Genomic DNA, 18,956 nt, shown 5'->3' on the forward strand with positions numbered 1-18,956 from the left:
GTCGATTCGGAGGGTTGGCCCAGCCGGGTTCTGCTCTGGCCACTGGGGACGCAGAGCACTGAGCAGACGTGTGACGGGGAGTCTGAGGGCAGGTGGTCAGGGAAGCCCCCATCCCCCAGCAGCGGGTCCCTAAGCCAGCCCGAGGCGAGGGAAGAGCCGGGTGACAATCAGGAGAAGTGTTCCCAACAGAGGGGCAGGAAGTGCAAGGGTCCCGGTGCGGGAGCGAGGGGGCAGGGGCCTCCGGAGCGGTGTGCCGCGGCGCTCCCAGCACCGGACAGCAACCCATCTGCACGGCGCAACTCCACTCTGGGGTCTGCAGAAGGCGCATCAGAGAGAAGCTGGCCCGGAGGAATGGCCAGTTGGGGGCAACAGTGGCTGTCTGGGAGAAGATGCCAGGAGCCAGGGCAAGGGTGGGAGGGGCAGCAGGGAGCCGGGGATGCCTGGCACGGAGCAGGAGGGCAGTCCGGACTCCAGGAAGCTGCAAAGGGAAGGGGGCTATTCACACAGTGCGGAGGAGGTTTCTACAAGGCCTCTCGACGGGGCAGGGGGCCCCACTGCCAGAGCTCAGGGCAATGGTGTTTTCTAGAACGTACCAAAGGCCACAGACAGGCCTGCCTGAGGTCAGCATGGGAGATAATGTGGGCCATGGGGGCGGGCGGTGTGCAGGGTTAGCAGGCTGCCCCGAGCAGGACGGATGGAAGCTTGACGGGGTGGCAGGTGGGGGAAGCTCACGGGAGCCCCCAGAGAAGGTTAACGGAGTCTAGACACAAGGAAACGGGCAGCTTCAGGAAGAAGAAATGGGCAGCTTCAGGAGAAGGAAACGCGAGAGGGCGACTAGATGCGGGCTACGGGTTTGCCCAGAATGGCCCCGTCAAGGCCACAGCCAGGGTTTTAACTCTGGGTTTCCAAGTCCTACCCAGTGCTCTCATCTCCACGGCACGGAGGTGATGTCACTGACGTGATTTACTAAATACTCCAAATTGTAAGTCGGGAACCATTACCAGTTTGTATTATCCCCTGACACGCGCCTGTGCAGGCAGACAGAAATCTAAGACGACGTAAATGCCACCGTCTGTAAAGAGGCAAGGGAGGGACAGGAAGACGGGTGTCACCAGAGCGGCTAGAACCCGGCCCCTTGGAAGAGCAGCGCCCTACAGACCACGCCTGACCATGCCGTGGACCACGGCGCCTGTGCCTGACCTGCGCCCAGGGAAGCCCCAGACCCACCACAGCCAAGGGTCATAGCCAAGGGTCCCTGCCGCCTCGGGGCAAAGAAATACAGGGCAGGTTCGAAGCCCAGCTGTGCCGCTTACCAGCCGAGCTGCCGTGGACCAAGCCTCCATCTCCTGACCTATAGGAGAGAATGTCAACCAACAGCAGCCACTGAAAGCTCCCTGGGGATCTAAAGGGAAAGACCACGTGGATGCCCTCCTTCCGCGAGATGACACCCCCAGTGCCTCCGAGGATGACGACCCCCATGATGGCCCCGGGGAGGCAGCCACCATGCGGACCTGCGCTCCACCGACCCCAGCAGAGCCAGAGACGCAGCCTGTCTCTTCCTACTGGGGCCTTCACTGGAATCAGAGTCAGGGTTCATTTCCCATCCTCCCCACAAGTTGGCCTGGCCTAGCAACCTTTGATATTTAAGACCCCCCTCCCTTCCTTCATTATCCAAGCCAGAAAAACAAACACCAGGCTGCCTCCCTCCCTCTGGGTCTCCAGGAAAGCCGGCCAGGGGCTGAGGGGCCTGGCAGGTTAGACACAACTTGCTGCTCACAATCAAAGCCCTAATTAGTTGATTTCATAAGAGAAGGGAATATTCTGATCAGTGTATTTTATTAGAAGTGTGCAGATGAGTAATGCTGAAAATTGATAAAACACACACATCAAATCCATAAATCTGGATGCTTTCAGATTTAACAAGGAGAGGCTTGGCAAGGCAAAGAGCAGCAGCAGGACTATCAGCACCATCAGCACCAACATCACCATCATCATTAGCACCATCACCACGACCACCATCATCACCACCATCACCAACATCACCACCATCACCACCATCATCACCATCAACACCATCATCATCATCACCACCATCATCACCATCATCAACATCATCACCATCATCACCATNGCACCATCACCACGACCACCATCATCACCACCATCACCAACATCACCACCATCACCACCATCATCACCATCATCACCATCAACACCATCATCATCATCACCACCATCATCACCATCATCATCATCACCATCATCACCACNTATTAGAAGTGTGCAGATGAGTAATGCTGAAAATTGATAAAACACACACATCAAATCCATAAATCTGGATGCTTTCAGATTTAACAAGGAGAGGCTTGGCAAGGCAAAGAGCAGCAGCAGGACTATCAGCACCATCAGCACCAACATCACCATCATCATTAGCACCATCACCACGACCACCATCATCACCACCATCACCAACATCACCACCATCACCACCATCATCACCATCAACACCATCATCATCATCACCACCATCATCACCATCATCAACATCATCACCATCATCACCATCATCACCATCATCACCATCATCATCACCATCATCACACCATCACCACCATCATCATCACCATCATCATCACCATCACCACCATCACCACCATCATCACCACCATCAACATCATCACCACCAACATCATCACCACCATCATCATCACCACCATCATCATCATCACCATCATCATCACCATCATCACCATCATCATCACCACCATCACCATCATCATCCCCATCACCATCACACCATAATCACCACCATCACACCATCACCATCACCATCACACCATCATCACCACCATCACACCANTCATCCCCATCACCATCACACCATAATCACCACCATCACACCATCACCATCACCATCACACCATCATCACCATCACACCGTCACCATCACACCATCATCATCACCACAACACCATCATCACCACCATCACACCATCACCATCATCATCACCACCATCACCATCATCATCACCATCATCACCACCATCACCATCATCATCACCACCATCATCATCATCACCACCATCACCACCATCACCACCATCATCATCACCACCATCATCACCACCACCATCATCACCACCATAAACATCATCACCACCATCATCATCACCACCATCATCATCACCATCACCATCATCATCACCACCATCATCACCACCATCACCATCATCATCCCCATCATCACCATCACACCATAATCACCACCATCACACCATCACCATCACCATCACACCATCATCATCACCATCACGCCATCATCACCACCATCACACCATCACCATCATCATCACCACCATCACCATCATCATCACCATCATCACCACCATCACCATCATCATCACCACCATCATCATCCCCATCATCATCACCATCATCACCATCATCAACATCATCACCATCAACATCATCACCACCATCACCATCATCATCACCATCATCATCATCACCATCATCATCACCATCATCACCACCATCATCATCACCATCCATCACACCATCACCATCATCATCACCACCATCACCATCATCATCACCATCATCACCACCATCACCATCATCATCACCACCATCATCATCCCCATCATCATCACCATCATCACCATCATCAACATCATCACCATCAACATCATCACCACCATCACCATCATCATCACCATCATCATCATCACCATCATCATCACCATCATCACCACCATCATCATCACCATCACCATCATCACCATCAACAACATCATCACCATCAACACCATCACCACCATCATCATCACCACCACCATCATCATCACCATCACCATCAACACCATCACCACCATCATCATCACCACCACCATCATCATCACCATCATCAACACTAGCATCACCACCATCACCATCATCCTTACCATCATCATCACCACCATCATGATTACCATCACCGTCATCACCATCATTACCACCATCATCACCACCATCAGCAGCAGCACCACCAGCATTACAGCTACCATTTACCGAGCCTCCACGGTGTGGCAGACATACCATATGTTTGTTTTCTATTTTAAGCCTCTTAGCAACCCTGGCAGCTAGGTAGAATTAGCCCTACACTGCAAATGGGAGAATTCATTGCCCAAGAGAGACAGGAGTCTGCTCTAGACAGCACAGCAAGGCCACGGTCTAGGTGACACGGAGCCTGGACTGCCATGCCTCCTTGCATCGCAACTCCACTTCACTGTGGCTGCTTCTCGATTCCTTTCCCTGAATCCTATTCTGACTTTACCACACTGCATCCCCACCCCTGGACAGTCTACTTCTCAGCATGATTTCCCAGAGTACTCTGCATGTGTGCCCTCTGACACCCCTTTCTGCTGAAAGGTGCAAAGTGGTTCCCCTTGTCTGCACTGAGCCTGGCCTGATGCCACCACATGAAGTACACGACTAGAAAGGAGGACCTCAACACATTGGTGACATGGGAGGACAGGGCCCGGGCCAGAGATGACGTGCGGTGCGTGCTGGACGTGGGAGGACAGGGCTCCACATGGCCTAGACCATGACCCTGCTGTGTTGTTGACCATGCTGCAGAGGAGGGACACACAGCCTAGAGCAACAGCAGGCTGATCCCAGGACCCTGGAGAGGGGACAGCTCTCACACACCTACCCCAGCTCACTGGCAAACTGGGAGGAAGTCACTCAGCCTTGGAGCAGGGAGTCTGTATACACGTGTGTCTGGGGAGGGTGTCGATGCCGTCTTCCCCACCCAGGCTTGGCAAAGTATGGGCCCCAGCCCAACTCAGCCTGCCACCTCTTTTACAAATAGTTTGATCAGCACACGGCCACGCTCACCTTAGCGCTGTCTGTGGCCAAGTTCATGCCGTGGTGGCAGAGTGGAGTGGCCGTGACCAAGCCCATGTGGCTCATAGAGCCAAAAATATTTACCAAGTAGCCCTTTACAGGAAATGTTTGCTCCTAAAAGAAAATACCTAAGAGAAAAATACTCCTAAGGCGCATGGGGGAGGGTCTTCCCGAAGCCGTCAGCCGAGGGCTGGGGACAGATGGGGGGCAGGCAGCGCGATGCCAGTCCTGTCGGCTCCATCAACAAGTCAGAGTGCGGACTACCAGACTGTTTGAACCCTTCCTAAGAAATACCAACAACACTTTCAAAGACTGTCTTGTCCACAATTACTTCAAGTGACAGAAAACTTTTTTCCTGTTGTTTTTTTTCATTCATGATAAATTATGCTTGAAATCTACTGGGGAAAATGAAGGAATGCTTTTCCCTCTAAGGCAGCGATTAAGAAGCTCATGTCGGCACAGCTGTTTAACCAGCCAGAGCCAAGTCTCACGATGCATGTTTTCCGAATGCGGCCCAGCTCGGTATCTCCACGCTCCCAAAGCCACCCCAACATCCCAAAACGCCGAGCAGCCGCCTGCCCCCGCTGCACGCTCATCCCATCGATACGCTTGCCTTAAGGGAGAAGCCGGCAGCTCTGCTGAAACACTACCCCGACCCCCTCTGGCTGGGCTGCTCCCCTGTGCTGGCCACAGAAGAGACCCTAAAAGATGGCAATCTATGCGTCTGACAAGATGGCTCCAAGGAGGACAGGTGCCAGCAGGGAAAACAGGTGAGGCATAATAATGGCAGCCCACCCTGGTTATCTTGAGGAGGGTAGAGAGCAAACAGTACAGCTAACGCTCTCAGGGGCTCATTAAGAGAAGGCTTGACTAAGGGCAGGGTATCTGAGTTGGGTCTTGAGGGATGCATAGGAGTTTTCTAAGGCAAAGAATCTAGGAGGGTTTCATAGCTGGAAGCAAAGTGGCTGGAAGGAGCGGGTCTGGGAGGGGCCAGGGAAAGGAAGGCGAAGGCTGCAGATTTCACCCAAAAAGATGTCATCAGGGCTTTGTTCTGGGAAGATGATGCCGATGGCAGAGAAGACAAACTGCATGCAGCTTGGGGGCCCCCAGAAGATCTCCCCTCTGTTCCTCCAGTTGGTGGAACTCCCCACATTCTGCTCAGCTCTTCAGTATAGTGTCCAGACCCCACCACCCTCCAGACTCAAAGTTCCTTGAAATCAGAGAGACAAGAAGAAAAGAAAGTTGGAGCAGAGAACACCTTCGATACTGGTGTTCAGGAGTTATCTTGACCTTGAGCCTCAAGGACACTGACCCACCCTCCCCTACCCCTCGCCTCCATTTCAAGCAGTTCCTGCAACCCACCACCTCCCGGGAGCCCCAGACCCTTCCCACCTTCCCATGGCCTCCACGAGCCTCCCCACTATCTTCAGCCCCCCCGCTGTACCTCTCGGCAGGACCAGCAGGGTGCTCACATGGTCCAGGGTGCCTCCCCCACCACTTAGGATTCACAGTGCTGGAGGCCAGGGGTCCTGTCCCACCCCCCAGGGCACACCAGACAAGCTCAGCCCCAGCTCCCCTTGGTTTCCAAGAGTACATGCTTTCCTTGTTCACACTGGGGTTCCAATTGTAGGTACGGCCCCCGCCCCCTGAAATGAAAGCAGGGTTTTGAAGAGATGCTTGTACACCCACGTTCACAGCAGCGCTATTCACAACAGCCAAGAGGGGGAAGCATCCATGTGTCCATCAAGGGATGAATGGAGAAACAAAATGTGGTCCATCCACATAATGACATATTACTGAGCCATAAGAAAGGACATTTGACACCTGCGACACACGGATGGACCTTGAGGACATTACGCTCTGTGAAATAAACCAGATGTAAAAGGACAAATGCTGCAGGAACCCACTCAGGTGTGGTCCCCAGAGGAGTCAGATCCGTGGAGACAGAAGGTCGACGGTGGGCGCCAGGGGCTGCGAGGGGGACGGGGAGTCGGTGTCTCTCAGAACAGCTCCCGTTGGGACGATGGGAAGTCCCACAGATGGCTAGGGCTGCTGGCGGCACAGTGACGTGAACGTGCTTAATGCCACTGAACTATATCGCAAAAGTGGTCAAAGCTGTAAACGCTTCTGTCGTGTGTATGTTACCACAGTTAACAGAGAAAAAGCCCGTTGGGAGCGTGTTTGTACACGCGGTGGTGGTAATCTGTCTTCCCTGCACGCTGGTCCCGTGCACTCTGGTGGGGTGCCAGAACTCTCTCGGGGGCTCCGTCGGCCACGCCCTTGCCCCTCCGCCCCGCATGTCCCAGCTCACGGCCACCCTGGGGCGGGCCTTCCGCCGGGGACCTTCCGCCGGGGACGATGGAAGCTGGAGGATCCCCGGTGCCCCAGCTCACGTCTGGAAGCGGACAGTGTGGTGGCGCGGCCTGGGGTGGGGGGAGCAGACCAGGCTTTCAAGCCCCACGCCAGCCCTGGGACCGCGCCCTTCTCTTCCCCCCGACTCGGCTCCTCTTTGCTCTAACGGGGTAACCTATTCTCAAAGAAGCAGCTGAAGATGGCAGCTTGCAGGGGCCGGACGTGTCCCCCCGCATTCCTCCATGAAGCCTTAACCCCTACGGTGAGGGATCTTGGAAATGGGCCTGGAGGAGGGGCTGTGGGTCCAGCGAGGTCCTGAGGGTGGGGTCCTGAGTACGGGACAGCGCCCTTGTCAGAAGAGGCTCTTGCTCGCTCCCCACCACGTGAGGACACAGACACAGGCGGCCTCTGCAGCCAGGAAAGGGCTCTCACTGGGAATGGAATCTGCCCGCACCCTGATCTTGGACCTCCGGCCTCCGGGACCATCTGCTATTTGAGCCCCATCTGCGGGGCTCTGTTAAGGCGCCTGTGCTGACCCAGACAGCACCCGGGGGGGCGCCCACACGGCCGGACAGGGTGTAGGGGGAACGCACCCACCAGCGTGCCCCCACTGACCTGGTTGTAGAGGGCGCAGATGTGCAGGGCCGTGTTCCCCGAGGCGTTCTGGGCCGCCATGTCCGCCCCATAGAAGAGCAGGTGTTCCAGGTGCTGCACGTGGCCGTACCTGCAGGCCTGCAACGAGAGGCCATGCTGTCAGTGCGAAAACCACACGCGCGTCTCCAGGCTCGACAGTGCTCGGCCGACCCCAGCCCACCCCGTGTCGGACCAGGGCCCCAAATACAGGGGCACCCACAGCGTCCTGAGCCTCGGCGGGGGCCATCTGACCCCTGGCTGGGGATCAGGGCGGGGGAGCTCATCACAGGACTGAGGACTTATGCTGGGCTCCGGTCTGCAAAGGGCCCCAATGCGCCTTTTGCTTGGACCTGGTCCCCAGGCCAGGCACGGGCTCCCTTCCCTGGACACAGTAGGGGCCGTACGTGCCCCTTCTGGCTATTTTCACACCCCTTCTTGGGGAGGGAGTTTGGATAAGTGGGGCCAGGGATGGAGTGTCACGGTTTCCATTTTGTGGGGCTGGCCACCAAGGCCAGCAGAAAGGCACCACGTGTGTCTCTGGTAGATCTGCAGCCAAGTCATGGACCTTCTGTTTTCCAGAACGTTCCCCTACGAGCCTATGTCTTCAGACATAAACCCTACATTCTTATGAGGCTGTTCTTATGAGAATCACGTAGAATAAGGGACCCCAAAGGGCCCACATGATGCTCGGCACCAGGGCAGCTCCTCCCCGCAGCAGCTCTCAGGGAGCCAGGAGGCCCAGTGTTCTGACAGCTCCGGCAAGGGTCCAGGGCACATAGCGTGGTACCAGGGCAGCCCACGACCCTGGGCAGACAGTCAGCTCCAGCCAGCCCCCCACCCTATCTGCCCCACTTCCCGCACCTCGGGAAGGCCAGCGTGTGGCCAGCGATCGGCAGCATGGGAGGCGAGAGGGCCACCGTCCCTGTGAGCGGTGACAACGTGGTTGGGAGGCGGAAAGGCCAGGAAGCGGGTCCTGACCCACACTTCTCAGGCCGAGGGTGGCCCCTGAGGCCCACGGCAGGAAGGCTCACTAGTTCACGAAGCAGGTGGTTACCCGGATATGGCTGCTTTTACCTGTCCGCCCTCCTCCCCCGTGGCAACAGTGCCTGCACTCCCTGTGGGGCCCCCAGCCCCACTCTCAGAGGTCGGGGGGGCTGCCCCACCCCATTGCTGTCGTGGGCACAGCCCACGGGTCTCTGCAACCAGCACCAAGCCACAGGCTGGGGGTGCGTGTGGGGATCCCATGAGGACCTGAGGCTGTAACACTGGTCAGAACTGCTAGAAAGCTCCATTTCTTCCAGGATGGCCGGCGGAAAACCTGCAGAACTCCAGAGCTGCTGGGACCCCCAGCAAAGGAACAGGGGTACAGGGGAGAGAAAGGGAGGGAGGGAGGACAGAGGCAGAGCCAAGGACAGATGCACACACAGCCCGTGACAGGGCCCTCTGAGCTCCAGCCACGCCTGGACTCCTCAGGACATAAAGCCTGGGCAGAACTTTGATTTTCCCTTATACCAGTTTGAGTTGAGATTTCTGTTCCTTAAATCAAAGGAGCCTGGACTCACCCGCTCTCCCCAGAGGATGGGAGTACAAAACCCCCCCATTTGGCGGCCACGACAGTGATCACTAATGCAGGTGAGAAACACCAATGGATGCTAAGATCATCCGTGAATGGGGAATGAGGAAAGGGACGAACAGCCTCAGAGACCCCACAAAATCCTAATTGCAGAAGGAAAGAGAGAAGCCTGGCAGACTCCACCTGGCCAAGCAGAGTGAGCGTCACTGGTAATGGGCAAGGGTCATCACGTGCCCCCCCCACAGGATGCCAAGAACGCGATATTCCTACACGATCACTCCTACGATATTCCTGCCAAAATGCACACCCCGGACCTCATCGTGAAGAAACACCGACCCAGTCCAAGTTGAGAAGCAGTCTCCAAACTGACTGCCCTGCAATCTTCACAGGGGTCCCCAATGGAAGGCTTCCATGTGGGATTCCGGACGGGATCCTTTCAGTATAAGGGACATTATTGAGACGATGGACAAAACTCGAACGTGGTCTCTGAGTGAAGGTACGTGGGGTTCTCTAATATTCCAGCAACTCTTCCGTGAGTTTGAAACCAACAGAGTCTTTTACAATTTAGAGAAACTAGTCCTTGTTTGACACAAAGACCTCAAAGCTCACCAAAGTCAGAAATTTGTCCAGCCCCAGGATAAGCTATGCTAACCATTTCCCCTTGATATGGGCGTTGTGGCTGCTGGCCTCTGAGAGGCGGCCAGAGGCCAGAGTGCTGACACCTGACATACTGCACGGCTTAACCCTCCTGCATCTGAACCACCCTGATGAGTGCTTTTTGGGAAATGCATGTGGGGGGGGGGGCTCCACTCCACGCCTGCTGCCTGCAAGTCTCCTGGGCGTGCATATTTAGAGAAGTTTCCCCAAGAGTCCTGGGGCTCATCTGAGCTCTGCTAAACACCCGCCCCATCACTAGCCAACCACAGAACTTGGTGGAAATTAGGGAAAAGGGCGCGCCTTCCTTCCAGCGCTTTACTGCCACCTCCTGGACACCTGCGGTGACACAGCTCCTACCCTAACAAGGCAGCAAGCAGAGAGGCGCCCCAGGCTGTGCACTGCACTTGGAACAACGTGGAGTTCATTGCATTGCAGATGAACAGCAAATGCGTCTGCTTGGTTCTGTGCCACCAGCAAAATTATTTCAATCCACACCACGCTTAGGCATTTCTCCCATATACAGCATGTGCTTATAATGTGAGCGGGAGTCATCCTCACCAAATGGTTGGAAAACAAGACATCATTTCGGCCCTCTCCTGGTCAGGAAGTGAGGTGCGGGGCAGGACAGAGACACCGTCTTGCCCAAACACACGCACACGCGGCTTGTTTGACTCGAGCCACTGGCTGCCCCACGGCCCTGGGTCCCACGGTTTTCAAAGGCCAGTCGTGGTCTTGCTGCCAGCCCAAAGGGGAGTCAGGGAAACGGGCGAATGAATGTGTGGACGGCAGGTTGATCGAAAGTGGCCAGTTCTGCGTTGGCCAGGGTTAGGAGCTGAACTATGTTCCCCAAATTCCTGTGTTGGAGCCCCGACCCCCAGCACCTCAGCACATGACCGCATCTGGACAGGGGCCTTTACAGAGCTGATTAAGGTACCGTGAGGTCATCAGGGTGGGCCCTGATCCCATGTGACCAGGGTCCTTACGAGAAGAGCGGGTCAGGACACAGACACACACAGAGGGACGACCCCAGGAGGACCCGGGGAGAGGACGGCTGTCCACACACAAGGAGAGAGGCCTCAGGGGGACCCCACCCTGCCCACGCCTGCATTTCGGGTGTGGGCCTCCAGGAGCGGGAGACAGTGAACCTCTATTGTACGAGCCTTCTGTCTGTGGGACTTCGTTACGACTACCCTAACAAACCAGTACGATCAGTTCAGACCAACTCGTCTCTAAGTTTCAGCCTGAGATGATGACATACAAAATGTGTCATGCTGAGAATTCCAAAAGGAAAGATGTATTTTGACATCTATGACAGCGGCCACTTTCCCTATGGAACCCACTGCTTTTATACCGTGATTTCTGGGCATAAGACGTCTCTTGCAGACTTCACTGGTATCACTAGGGTAGAACACGGCTCTAACCACGGAGAGGCAGTGCTGCCCCCTGCCATCCCGGCCTGGGGTCCTCACCCTCCCCTCCCCTGCGGCACCTCATCTCCTCTTAGCCCCAGGAATCAGGGCTGGTTGGAAAGACAACTGCTCGGTGGGCCTCAATCCCTCTGCAGGCCCACGGCAAAAGGATGCATTGATTACTTCTCTGAAGGAATCCTTGCTCATCTGGGCAGGGGCATGGGATACGGATCTGATGCACCAGGTCAGTATGGGGCAGACCCCCAAAGCAAAGTGAGGCACCTTCCTGCAGCTCCAACCGCTGGGGCCCCTGGGGCTTGGCCACTCGCAGTGTGGAATGGGAGCTGGGAAAACCGCATGCTAAGCAGGCATGCTGTCAAGCTCTGATCCCTCCACCTAGTGGCTAGGCATGCCATCCCCAGGCTCATTGTGATGGCCCCACTCTGTGAGGCCAGGGACACCACCTTCCCTGACCTGAGACAGCATCTGCCCATCACAGCAGCCAGGGTCGGATGCCCCACTCTGTATGAAGCCTCCTACCTGTTCCGGTTCGAACTGGCCACTCCTTGAGGGGGGCTCCCCGTTCACGCCCATGCTCCCGCGAGTCCCAGGCTTCCCTGGACATGGGGGGCATCCCAGTGCATTAGGGAGACCCCGACTTAAAGGAAGCCCAGAGTCCACGGCATCTAAAGGCTAACTCCTTCAGCCAACCCATATTCAGGAGCGCGTGTGATGCGTGGGTGCAGAGCCCCCCTGCGTGGCTGGGAACCGGTGACAGCACCCACCCGAACAGACCTGGTACTCCAGGCACTGACCATGGGGGCTCGGGGAAAATTCCAAGGACCTGGAGAAGAGAGCTGAGGGGGAGTGAGGATGAGCCCGGTGAGGGAGGGGAGCCATGACCATAAAGTATTAAATTTCTGGGGCACCTGGGTGTCTCAGTCGGTGAAGCGCCTGCCTTCAGCTCAGGTCATGATCCCGGGGTCCTAGGATCGAGCCCCACATTGGGCTCCCTGCTCAGCAGGGAACCTGCTTCTTCCTCTCCTGCTCCCCCTGCTTGTGCTCTCTCTCCCTCAAATAAATAAATAAAATCTTTAAAAAATTGTTAAATTTCTTTTAAAACTCCTACTTTAAAATGATAATAAACAGCAACCAATACAAAATTAAGATGAACGACAAACTGTCCTTGAACCGTTAAGGAAATCAGACGAGATTATAGCAAGGCCTGCGAGCAAAGTGGTTAGTGCTCCCGGACTGTCACATATTATTTCCTTGTGACAATGGACACGTGATGATGATGATGACGCGGACAACAGTGACGAGGGCGGGGCTGGACGTGGAGGACCACGATGAGGGCGTGGCCAGGCAAATGTGAGCGTGGCGGGGGCGCGACCGGGCTAGGAGGAGGCTGACGGGGGCGTGGCTGGGAGAGGAGCGGGGCTATGGGGGCGTGACCAGGCGAGGAGATGGGCGAGGGGACATGACCAGGCAAGGAGGCGGCTGACGGGGGCGTGGCTGGGAGAGGAGGGGGCTATGGGGGCGTGGCCAGGCGAGAAGGGCGAGGGGGCGTGACCGGGCAAGGAGGGTGACGGAGGCGAGGCGTGGTCAGGAGGAAGGTGGGGGCGTGGCCGGGCGAGGAGGAGCCTGACGGGGCGTGGCTAACTCCCAGGCAGAGTACAGGGACTGACGGGGGGAGGAGGGAAGCCCCCTCCGGAGGCTGAGAGAGTCAGAGGAACTCAGGGGGAGGGCGGAGGTCCCCCGGAGCCAGTCACACAGCAGGGCCTGCGTGAAGGCGCGTGGGAACCCGGGCTGGCTCCTCCTCCGGGGAGCCCCGCTCTCCAGAGCCCGCGGCCTCCGGTAACCTATCCGGAGTCCCGACACAGACAAACCCGCAGTCCACAGTTCACAGGCCGCGCCAGGGTGCAGGGAAGACGCACAGGAAGACGGGAGCCATCCCCCCTTCCTTGTTGTCTTCGGTTGTGGGAATGCGTCTGGGTGGTTTTCACTGTCTGCTCTCTGCTTCTGCGAACTTTCCACTACCTCGGTGTGGAGCAGTTAGGGTAATCTGCATAACAACTCTAAGCTGTGTAGGAAAACGCGCGCTTCCGGAGTCGGCCTGCAGGGGGCGGGCGTGCCCAGGAGCTGCGGGGCAGGTGCTGACAGTTCAGCACCGGGCCTTGGCCTTGGTGGGAAACAGACAGAACCACGGCAGGACCCGTGAGCAGGCCTGGCTGTGGGCGTGCAGGATCCCTCCAAGGGCGCGGAGCCAGGCGGCTGGGAAGGAGCCATCCCCACTCCAGGATGCAAGGCAGAGAGACAGACTTCAAATGCAGCACCTCAGGTCCCGGAACTCCAAGGTGCTTCTCCCACTAGCTCTGTGCAAAACCTGCCTCTTCTGTTTCCTCCTGCCACCAACGTCTGTCACATCCGGGGTGGCTTCTGTTTGCACGCCTGGAGGTGGTGGCGAGATGGGCTGGGAGTGGACTTAGCTCGGGAAACAGCTTGGCCCGTGGCCTGAGGCAGGTTACTCCCCCTCTCTGGGCCCCGTTACCTCGTCTGAGTCATGGAGACCAGCAGGTGTCTGTTGGGGCTGCTCCAGGGTGTGAAAGATGGAGCCAATGAAGCTGATCAGGAAGGCGTGGGAGCCCACCGGGTGCTGAGAATCTCGGAGGAGGACAGCCTGGTCTGCTGTTCTTGCCTTAGCGCCAGCACCCACCACCTCACGGCCAATCTCAGCCACAGCAGACAAGGCAGCTCAGGAGGCAGGGACTTCAGCCAGATAACCTCTAGTGGGGGGTAAGTGGCACCCCAGAACATTGTGGAAAAGAAACCCACCACCGGAGGGCAGTGCACGATCCTGACGGGTGGGAAGCAGGATGCTCAGCCCTGGGAGCACCCCCCACCCCCTGCCTCCAAGCTCAAACTCAGCACCAGGGGGCTGGGGCCCTGGGACCGAGGTCTGGTGGCTTCAGTGCCTGCGCACTCAGAATCCACGCTCGGGGTCTCAGGGATGGAACCCAGCACACACGGGGACCAGAAATCACAACTGGAGCCCACCTTGCAGGAAGTGACTGCCAGGACCCCCCACCCCCCCACCCAACACACTCGTGCTTCATCTAGGGGCGGCCAGGGGCCAGACTGTCGCATGTGCCAGAGACGAAAGGGACTCTGGTGGCAGGCCTCCGGCTGGCAAGGGACAAGAGGACGGAGAACCCGGCTCGGAGAACTCTCCAAAGTTGGGGACCTGCCGCCGGGTTCAAGTTCTAGCAACTCCGTGTTCCCATCTTCTGTATTTCTGTCGCCCTGGCATCTGGGGCCTTGCTGATGCCGTGAGGTCTGCCCCTCCCCAGACAAGCCCATCTGACTGGACAGGACTAGCCCAGAGGGCGACTCTCAGATGCAAACTGGCCCACACAGAGCCCTCGCCCCCTCCTGCCTTACTGGGCTCTTGCTCAGGGCCATGGCCCACCTGCCCTGGGCAGACCAGACAGCCAGGGACAGCGCCAGTGCCCTAGAGCCCCCGAGGTTATCCAGACTAGCCAAGCCTTGGCCTGTTCATCCTGCGTCACCTGTTCCGTCCTGCAGAAACCAGTGAAGGCTCTTGGCCCCATTTTCCCCCGGCTCCTGGCCCCATTTTCCCCCGGCTCCTGCTGCCTCTTGACCCAGCTTCCCATGTGGCCCCATGGCACGTCTGCCCCTCCTCCCAGGACCTGTGAGTAACACCATCTTTCCAATGGCAGCTGACTCCTCATTGGTTGGCCTCACTGTAAAATGTAAAATGTAAAACTACATTTTAAATGGGGTTTGGGATAGGCCAGGAAATGACTCTGGAACAACCCAAAAGCACTCAGAGGTGCAGCTGCAGGGGAAGAGGGAGAACAAGGCAGGACGAGGAGAGGGGAGGCTCAGCACTGCGCTGACATGAGCTCCTTCCCACGGGCCCTGCTGACACCCACTATGGGTGAACAAACAGAGACCCCAGGGCATCATCGCTACTGACTCCTCTGAGGGTCCCATGCGGGGGTGTGGGCTGGGGGCTGCCAGGAGCAGCTTCTGGAACCCCAGTTCACCCGGCAGATGGAACCGGATGCCTCTCCAGGCTGCAGGGGTGCTGAGGAGTCAGGGCTGACCCGGCACACAGAAGGCCAAGCGGGGCGGACCTGCCAGCCCCCCACGGCCCGCCTGCGACACCTCGCACCGCTCAGCCTTCTGACCACACTGGGTGGGGGCATGACCCGCCCAGACGGGGCCACTGTGTAAGGTCACGGTGGCGGAGGGAAATGGACAGGTGGCCTGAGAGGCGGTAAGAGTCACTGCCCATCCGAGGAACATCTCAGAGCCTCCCCCTGTTCCAGCCCTTTCCCCCTTGCCTTCCTGGGCCCTGCTCTCCCAGACCCACCGTCCACCCTCCTCTGCCTGGAGACCCTGACCTGGATACCTGCAGCACTGGGCTGTCTGGTTGGCTGGCTCACACACGGCTCAGCCAACAGGAGGACAGGAGAAGAGAGAGGCCAGGGCACTTCCTGCCTGCAGCCTCCCTAGTACCTCGGCTGTCCCCGCTTCTGGGACCACAACTTCCTCTCCCGCCCTGGGTGCATAACGACTTCATCTGAGCCATCAGGTGGGCTCTGTTTGCAGCTGACACACCCCCTAATGCCACGGGTGCCAGGTGGGACCAGGGAAACCTGTGCCCTGTGCAAGGAAACCGGGCATCACACTGGGCCGCCTGTGTCAGAATTCAGGCAGCGCACCGGGTCACCTGTGTGCAGAAAGCACCTGGCGCCAGCTCTATCGGGGCACCTGAGATGCCCGACGCACGGACAGCTCCCAGCTCCTATGAAGGGCGTGTTCACCCACAATTCCAGATGATTCCTGCCCTACAGAAATGCAAGAGGCTTGCCTAACTTTCCAATTTCTCTACAGAGATCAGAAGTATGTATTTCTAGGTAAATATCCCTGCTTTTAAATGCCAGCGACAAATCCAAATGTTTTAGAAACTGCGTGGGCCGAACAAAATGCTGGGAGGGCGGGCATGAGCCGTGGGGTGAGGGGTTGAGGGGAGGTGCGTCAGGGGTTGGACAGGTGGCAAGCAGCCGCGAGCGCACCTGGTGGATCTCGTGCCAGCCGTTCTCGTCCCTGCAGCACACGGCGGCGTGTTCATGGAGCAGGAGCTCGCAGCAGTAGGGGTCCCCCCCGACGATCGCGGTGTGGTACAGCGGGGTGAGGCCGTAGCTGTCTTTGTAATCAGGGGATGCTCCCAGCTCCAGAAGAGTCTAGAAAACAAAAACACCAAACATGGGCCTCAAGACCCCTTCTGCAGGAAGGGAGTCAAGAACGAAGCATGAGAGTCACTCTCCCACAGGCCAAGGCAGAGCAGGCCCTTGGTTCTGGCATGTTTCGCAGGCCTCCCAGAGTTCAGCAGGTGCCAACTTCAGACGGTGAGGTTTCTGGCCCTGAAACAGCACGTGGTGCTGGGCATGCAGGACGTGCGTACATCCGGGAGGTCAGGAGACGCTCTGCAGACACGCGCCGGGGGCAGGCAGGGACCGGCTGTGCCCTGCTGACCAACCCCACCCGGCACCGGCGGAGAGCAACAAAGTGAGGGCGGCCTTGCAGAAAAGGGAAAAGGTGTACTATACAACCTAAAAACACAGCCTAAAGCCCTCTCGTTGTGCATGCTAAGCGCAGCAAAACGGGGGAGCGCTGTCTCAAACGCTGGATTTCAGACGAAGCCAGCAGATAAAGTGCAACTGATGTGAGCTTGAGAAATCCGTGAGTTCCAAGAGAAGCATCGTCTTGGGGGGCCAGCCCCCAACAGTGGGTCCCCCTCCCTCCCTGCCAGGGCTCGGCAAAGCCGAGGGCCGGCAAAGCATGCAGAGGGCCGTGGGGGAGCATGAGGGGTGAAAGCACCCCCAGAAGGGCTTCCAGAGACCCGGGGATGGGGGGTGGTGGCAGCAGTGAGGCTGGCTCAGGGCCCATGGGCTGGGTTTGCAGTCTCCTCCTGGGGGGGTGTGGGGGGAGGCTTTCAGCGCTGCCCTTCCCGGCCAAAAACACAAGCCTCTGACTGAACCAGAGGGACAGATGACCTTTAATAAATTACCAAATTCTAAAAATCCCAAGAAGAGAGGGTCAGGGGTCCCGACTAAACGTCCAAACCCCAGGTAGGAACACAATTCAGGGTCAGCTCAGGTGGCCATCATGGGATGGGGACAGGGAACCGGTGTGGATGCTGGGGAGCAGACAGGGAGGGCCCCCCCGCCCCGGGTGAGACGGGCTCTGGAATGTACCTTCAGGGCTACTTGGTTCCTGGCTCGGGCAGCTTTGTGCAGGGCCGTCATCCCATCTCTGGCGCGGAAGTCCAGGTGAGCCCCGCCGTTTCTGAGAGCTTTGATCACCTCCGCGGGGTCGTCCAGCTGAGCAGCTAGGGTCAGCGGGGTCTCTGCGGGACCCAACACATGCAGTTCAGAACCCACACAGGGAGGAGACGGCCAAGGCACACGGCTCATGAAGTCAAGGGCCAAGTCTGAGAGTGAGCTTGAAGAGCCGACCCAGGGTATTTGGGGCTACCACCCACCTGTTAGCCCCGGGATCCACGCAGTTAGCACAGCCTCAATGGTGACAATGGTAGTGACACTCAGGGTCACATGCAAATCAAAACGGGGGCAGAGACAGTTTCCACGTTATCACTTTGTGGGCAGTGGGTCTGAGACGCTGCCTCGTGCTCTTGCTCTCAGGACACAGCAGTGACCCACTAGGGCAGCAGTTAAAGGTCTGAAAGGCGGACGCCCACCTTTCTCTATCTCAAGGTCATGACATTCACGGGCATCTTGGAGGATGCCTGGACTCAGGCTGCAGGCACACAAAGATAGGGGAGGCATGGCATGTGCACGCTGTGGAGGTCTGGGTCCAGACGGGCAGAGACCTGAACGGGTACAGCGCGATCAACAACTGGCAGGAGGGCCAGGGCAGAAGCCCTCGGACGGGGCAATGGAGCCCGACCCATGGGGACAACGTTGGCAAGGGCCCCCCGCCGCCCTCTGCGGCCCACTCCAGACCAGTCTGTCGCTGGCTGTGACAGGGAGGTCAGTATTTGGTTCAATCCACCTTCTCTCCCCCTCGGTCTCCCCGAGTGCCCGCCATCACCACTGCCGAGCACGGCGCGCTGCCCTGATGTGCGTAATCAGAGAGGCTTTTACCTTCTAGAAAAGTGCCAAGAGCTATGTGACAACGTGCACGTCCCCAGGACCAGAAACACCCCTCGCTGATAATGAGTCGTTCTGACTCCAAGCACATTTTGAGAATAAAAGAACCGGGGCATCTGACCTGGGGCTGAATTCCCTTCGGACTTCACCTCAGTCACGTCCCCGGCTGTCCCCAGGAAGGGCAACAGCAACATGAATTCGGCTCCACCACCCCCACCAGCCCTAATCCCCGGGCTTCTTTAC

General features: G+C 57.4%; 1 protein-coding gene across 1 annotated transcript in view; it reads right to left on the reverse strand.

The window, feature by feature from the left end:
* LOC100467244 (SH3 and multiple ankyrin repeat domains protein 3) overlaps window positions 1-18,956 on the reverse strand; it is a 296,215-nt gene that overhangs the window by 168,380 nt on the left and 108,879 nt on the right. The window contains exons 7-9 of the mRNA XM_034644850.1: window positions 17,799-17,950; window positions 16,617-16,784; window positions 7,855-7,971 (exon numbers count right to left, since the gene is read on the reverse strand). Of these exons, the coding sequence (XP_034500741.1) occupies window positions 7,855-7,971; window positions 16,617-16,784; window positions 17,799-17,950 (437 nt within the window). The remainder of the gene's footprint in view (window positions 1-7,854; window positions 7,972-16,616; window positions 16,785-17,798; window positions 17,951-18,956) is intronic.

Source organism: Ailuropoda melanoleuca, chromosome 16 (genome assembly GCF_002007445.2).
Source record: "Ailuropoda melanoleuca isolate Jingjing chromosome 16, ASM200744v2, whole genome shotgun sequence".
Taxonomy (NCBI): domain Eukaryota; kingdom Metazoa; phylum Chordata; class Mammalia; order Carnivora; family Ursidae; genus Ailuropoda; species Ailuropoda melanoleuca.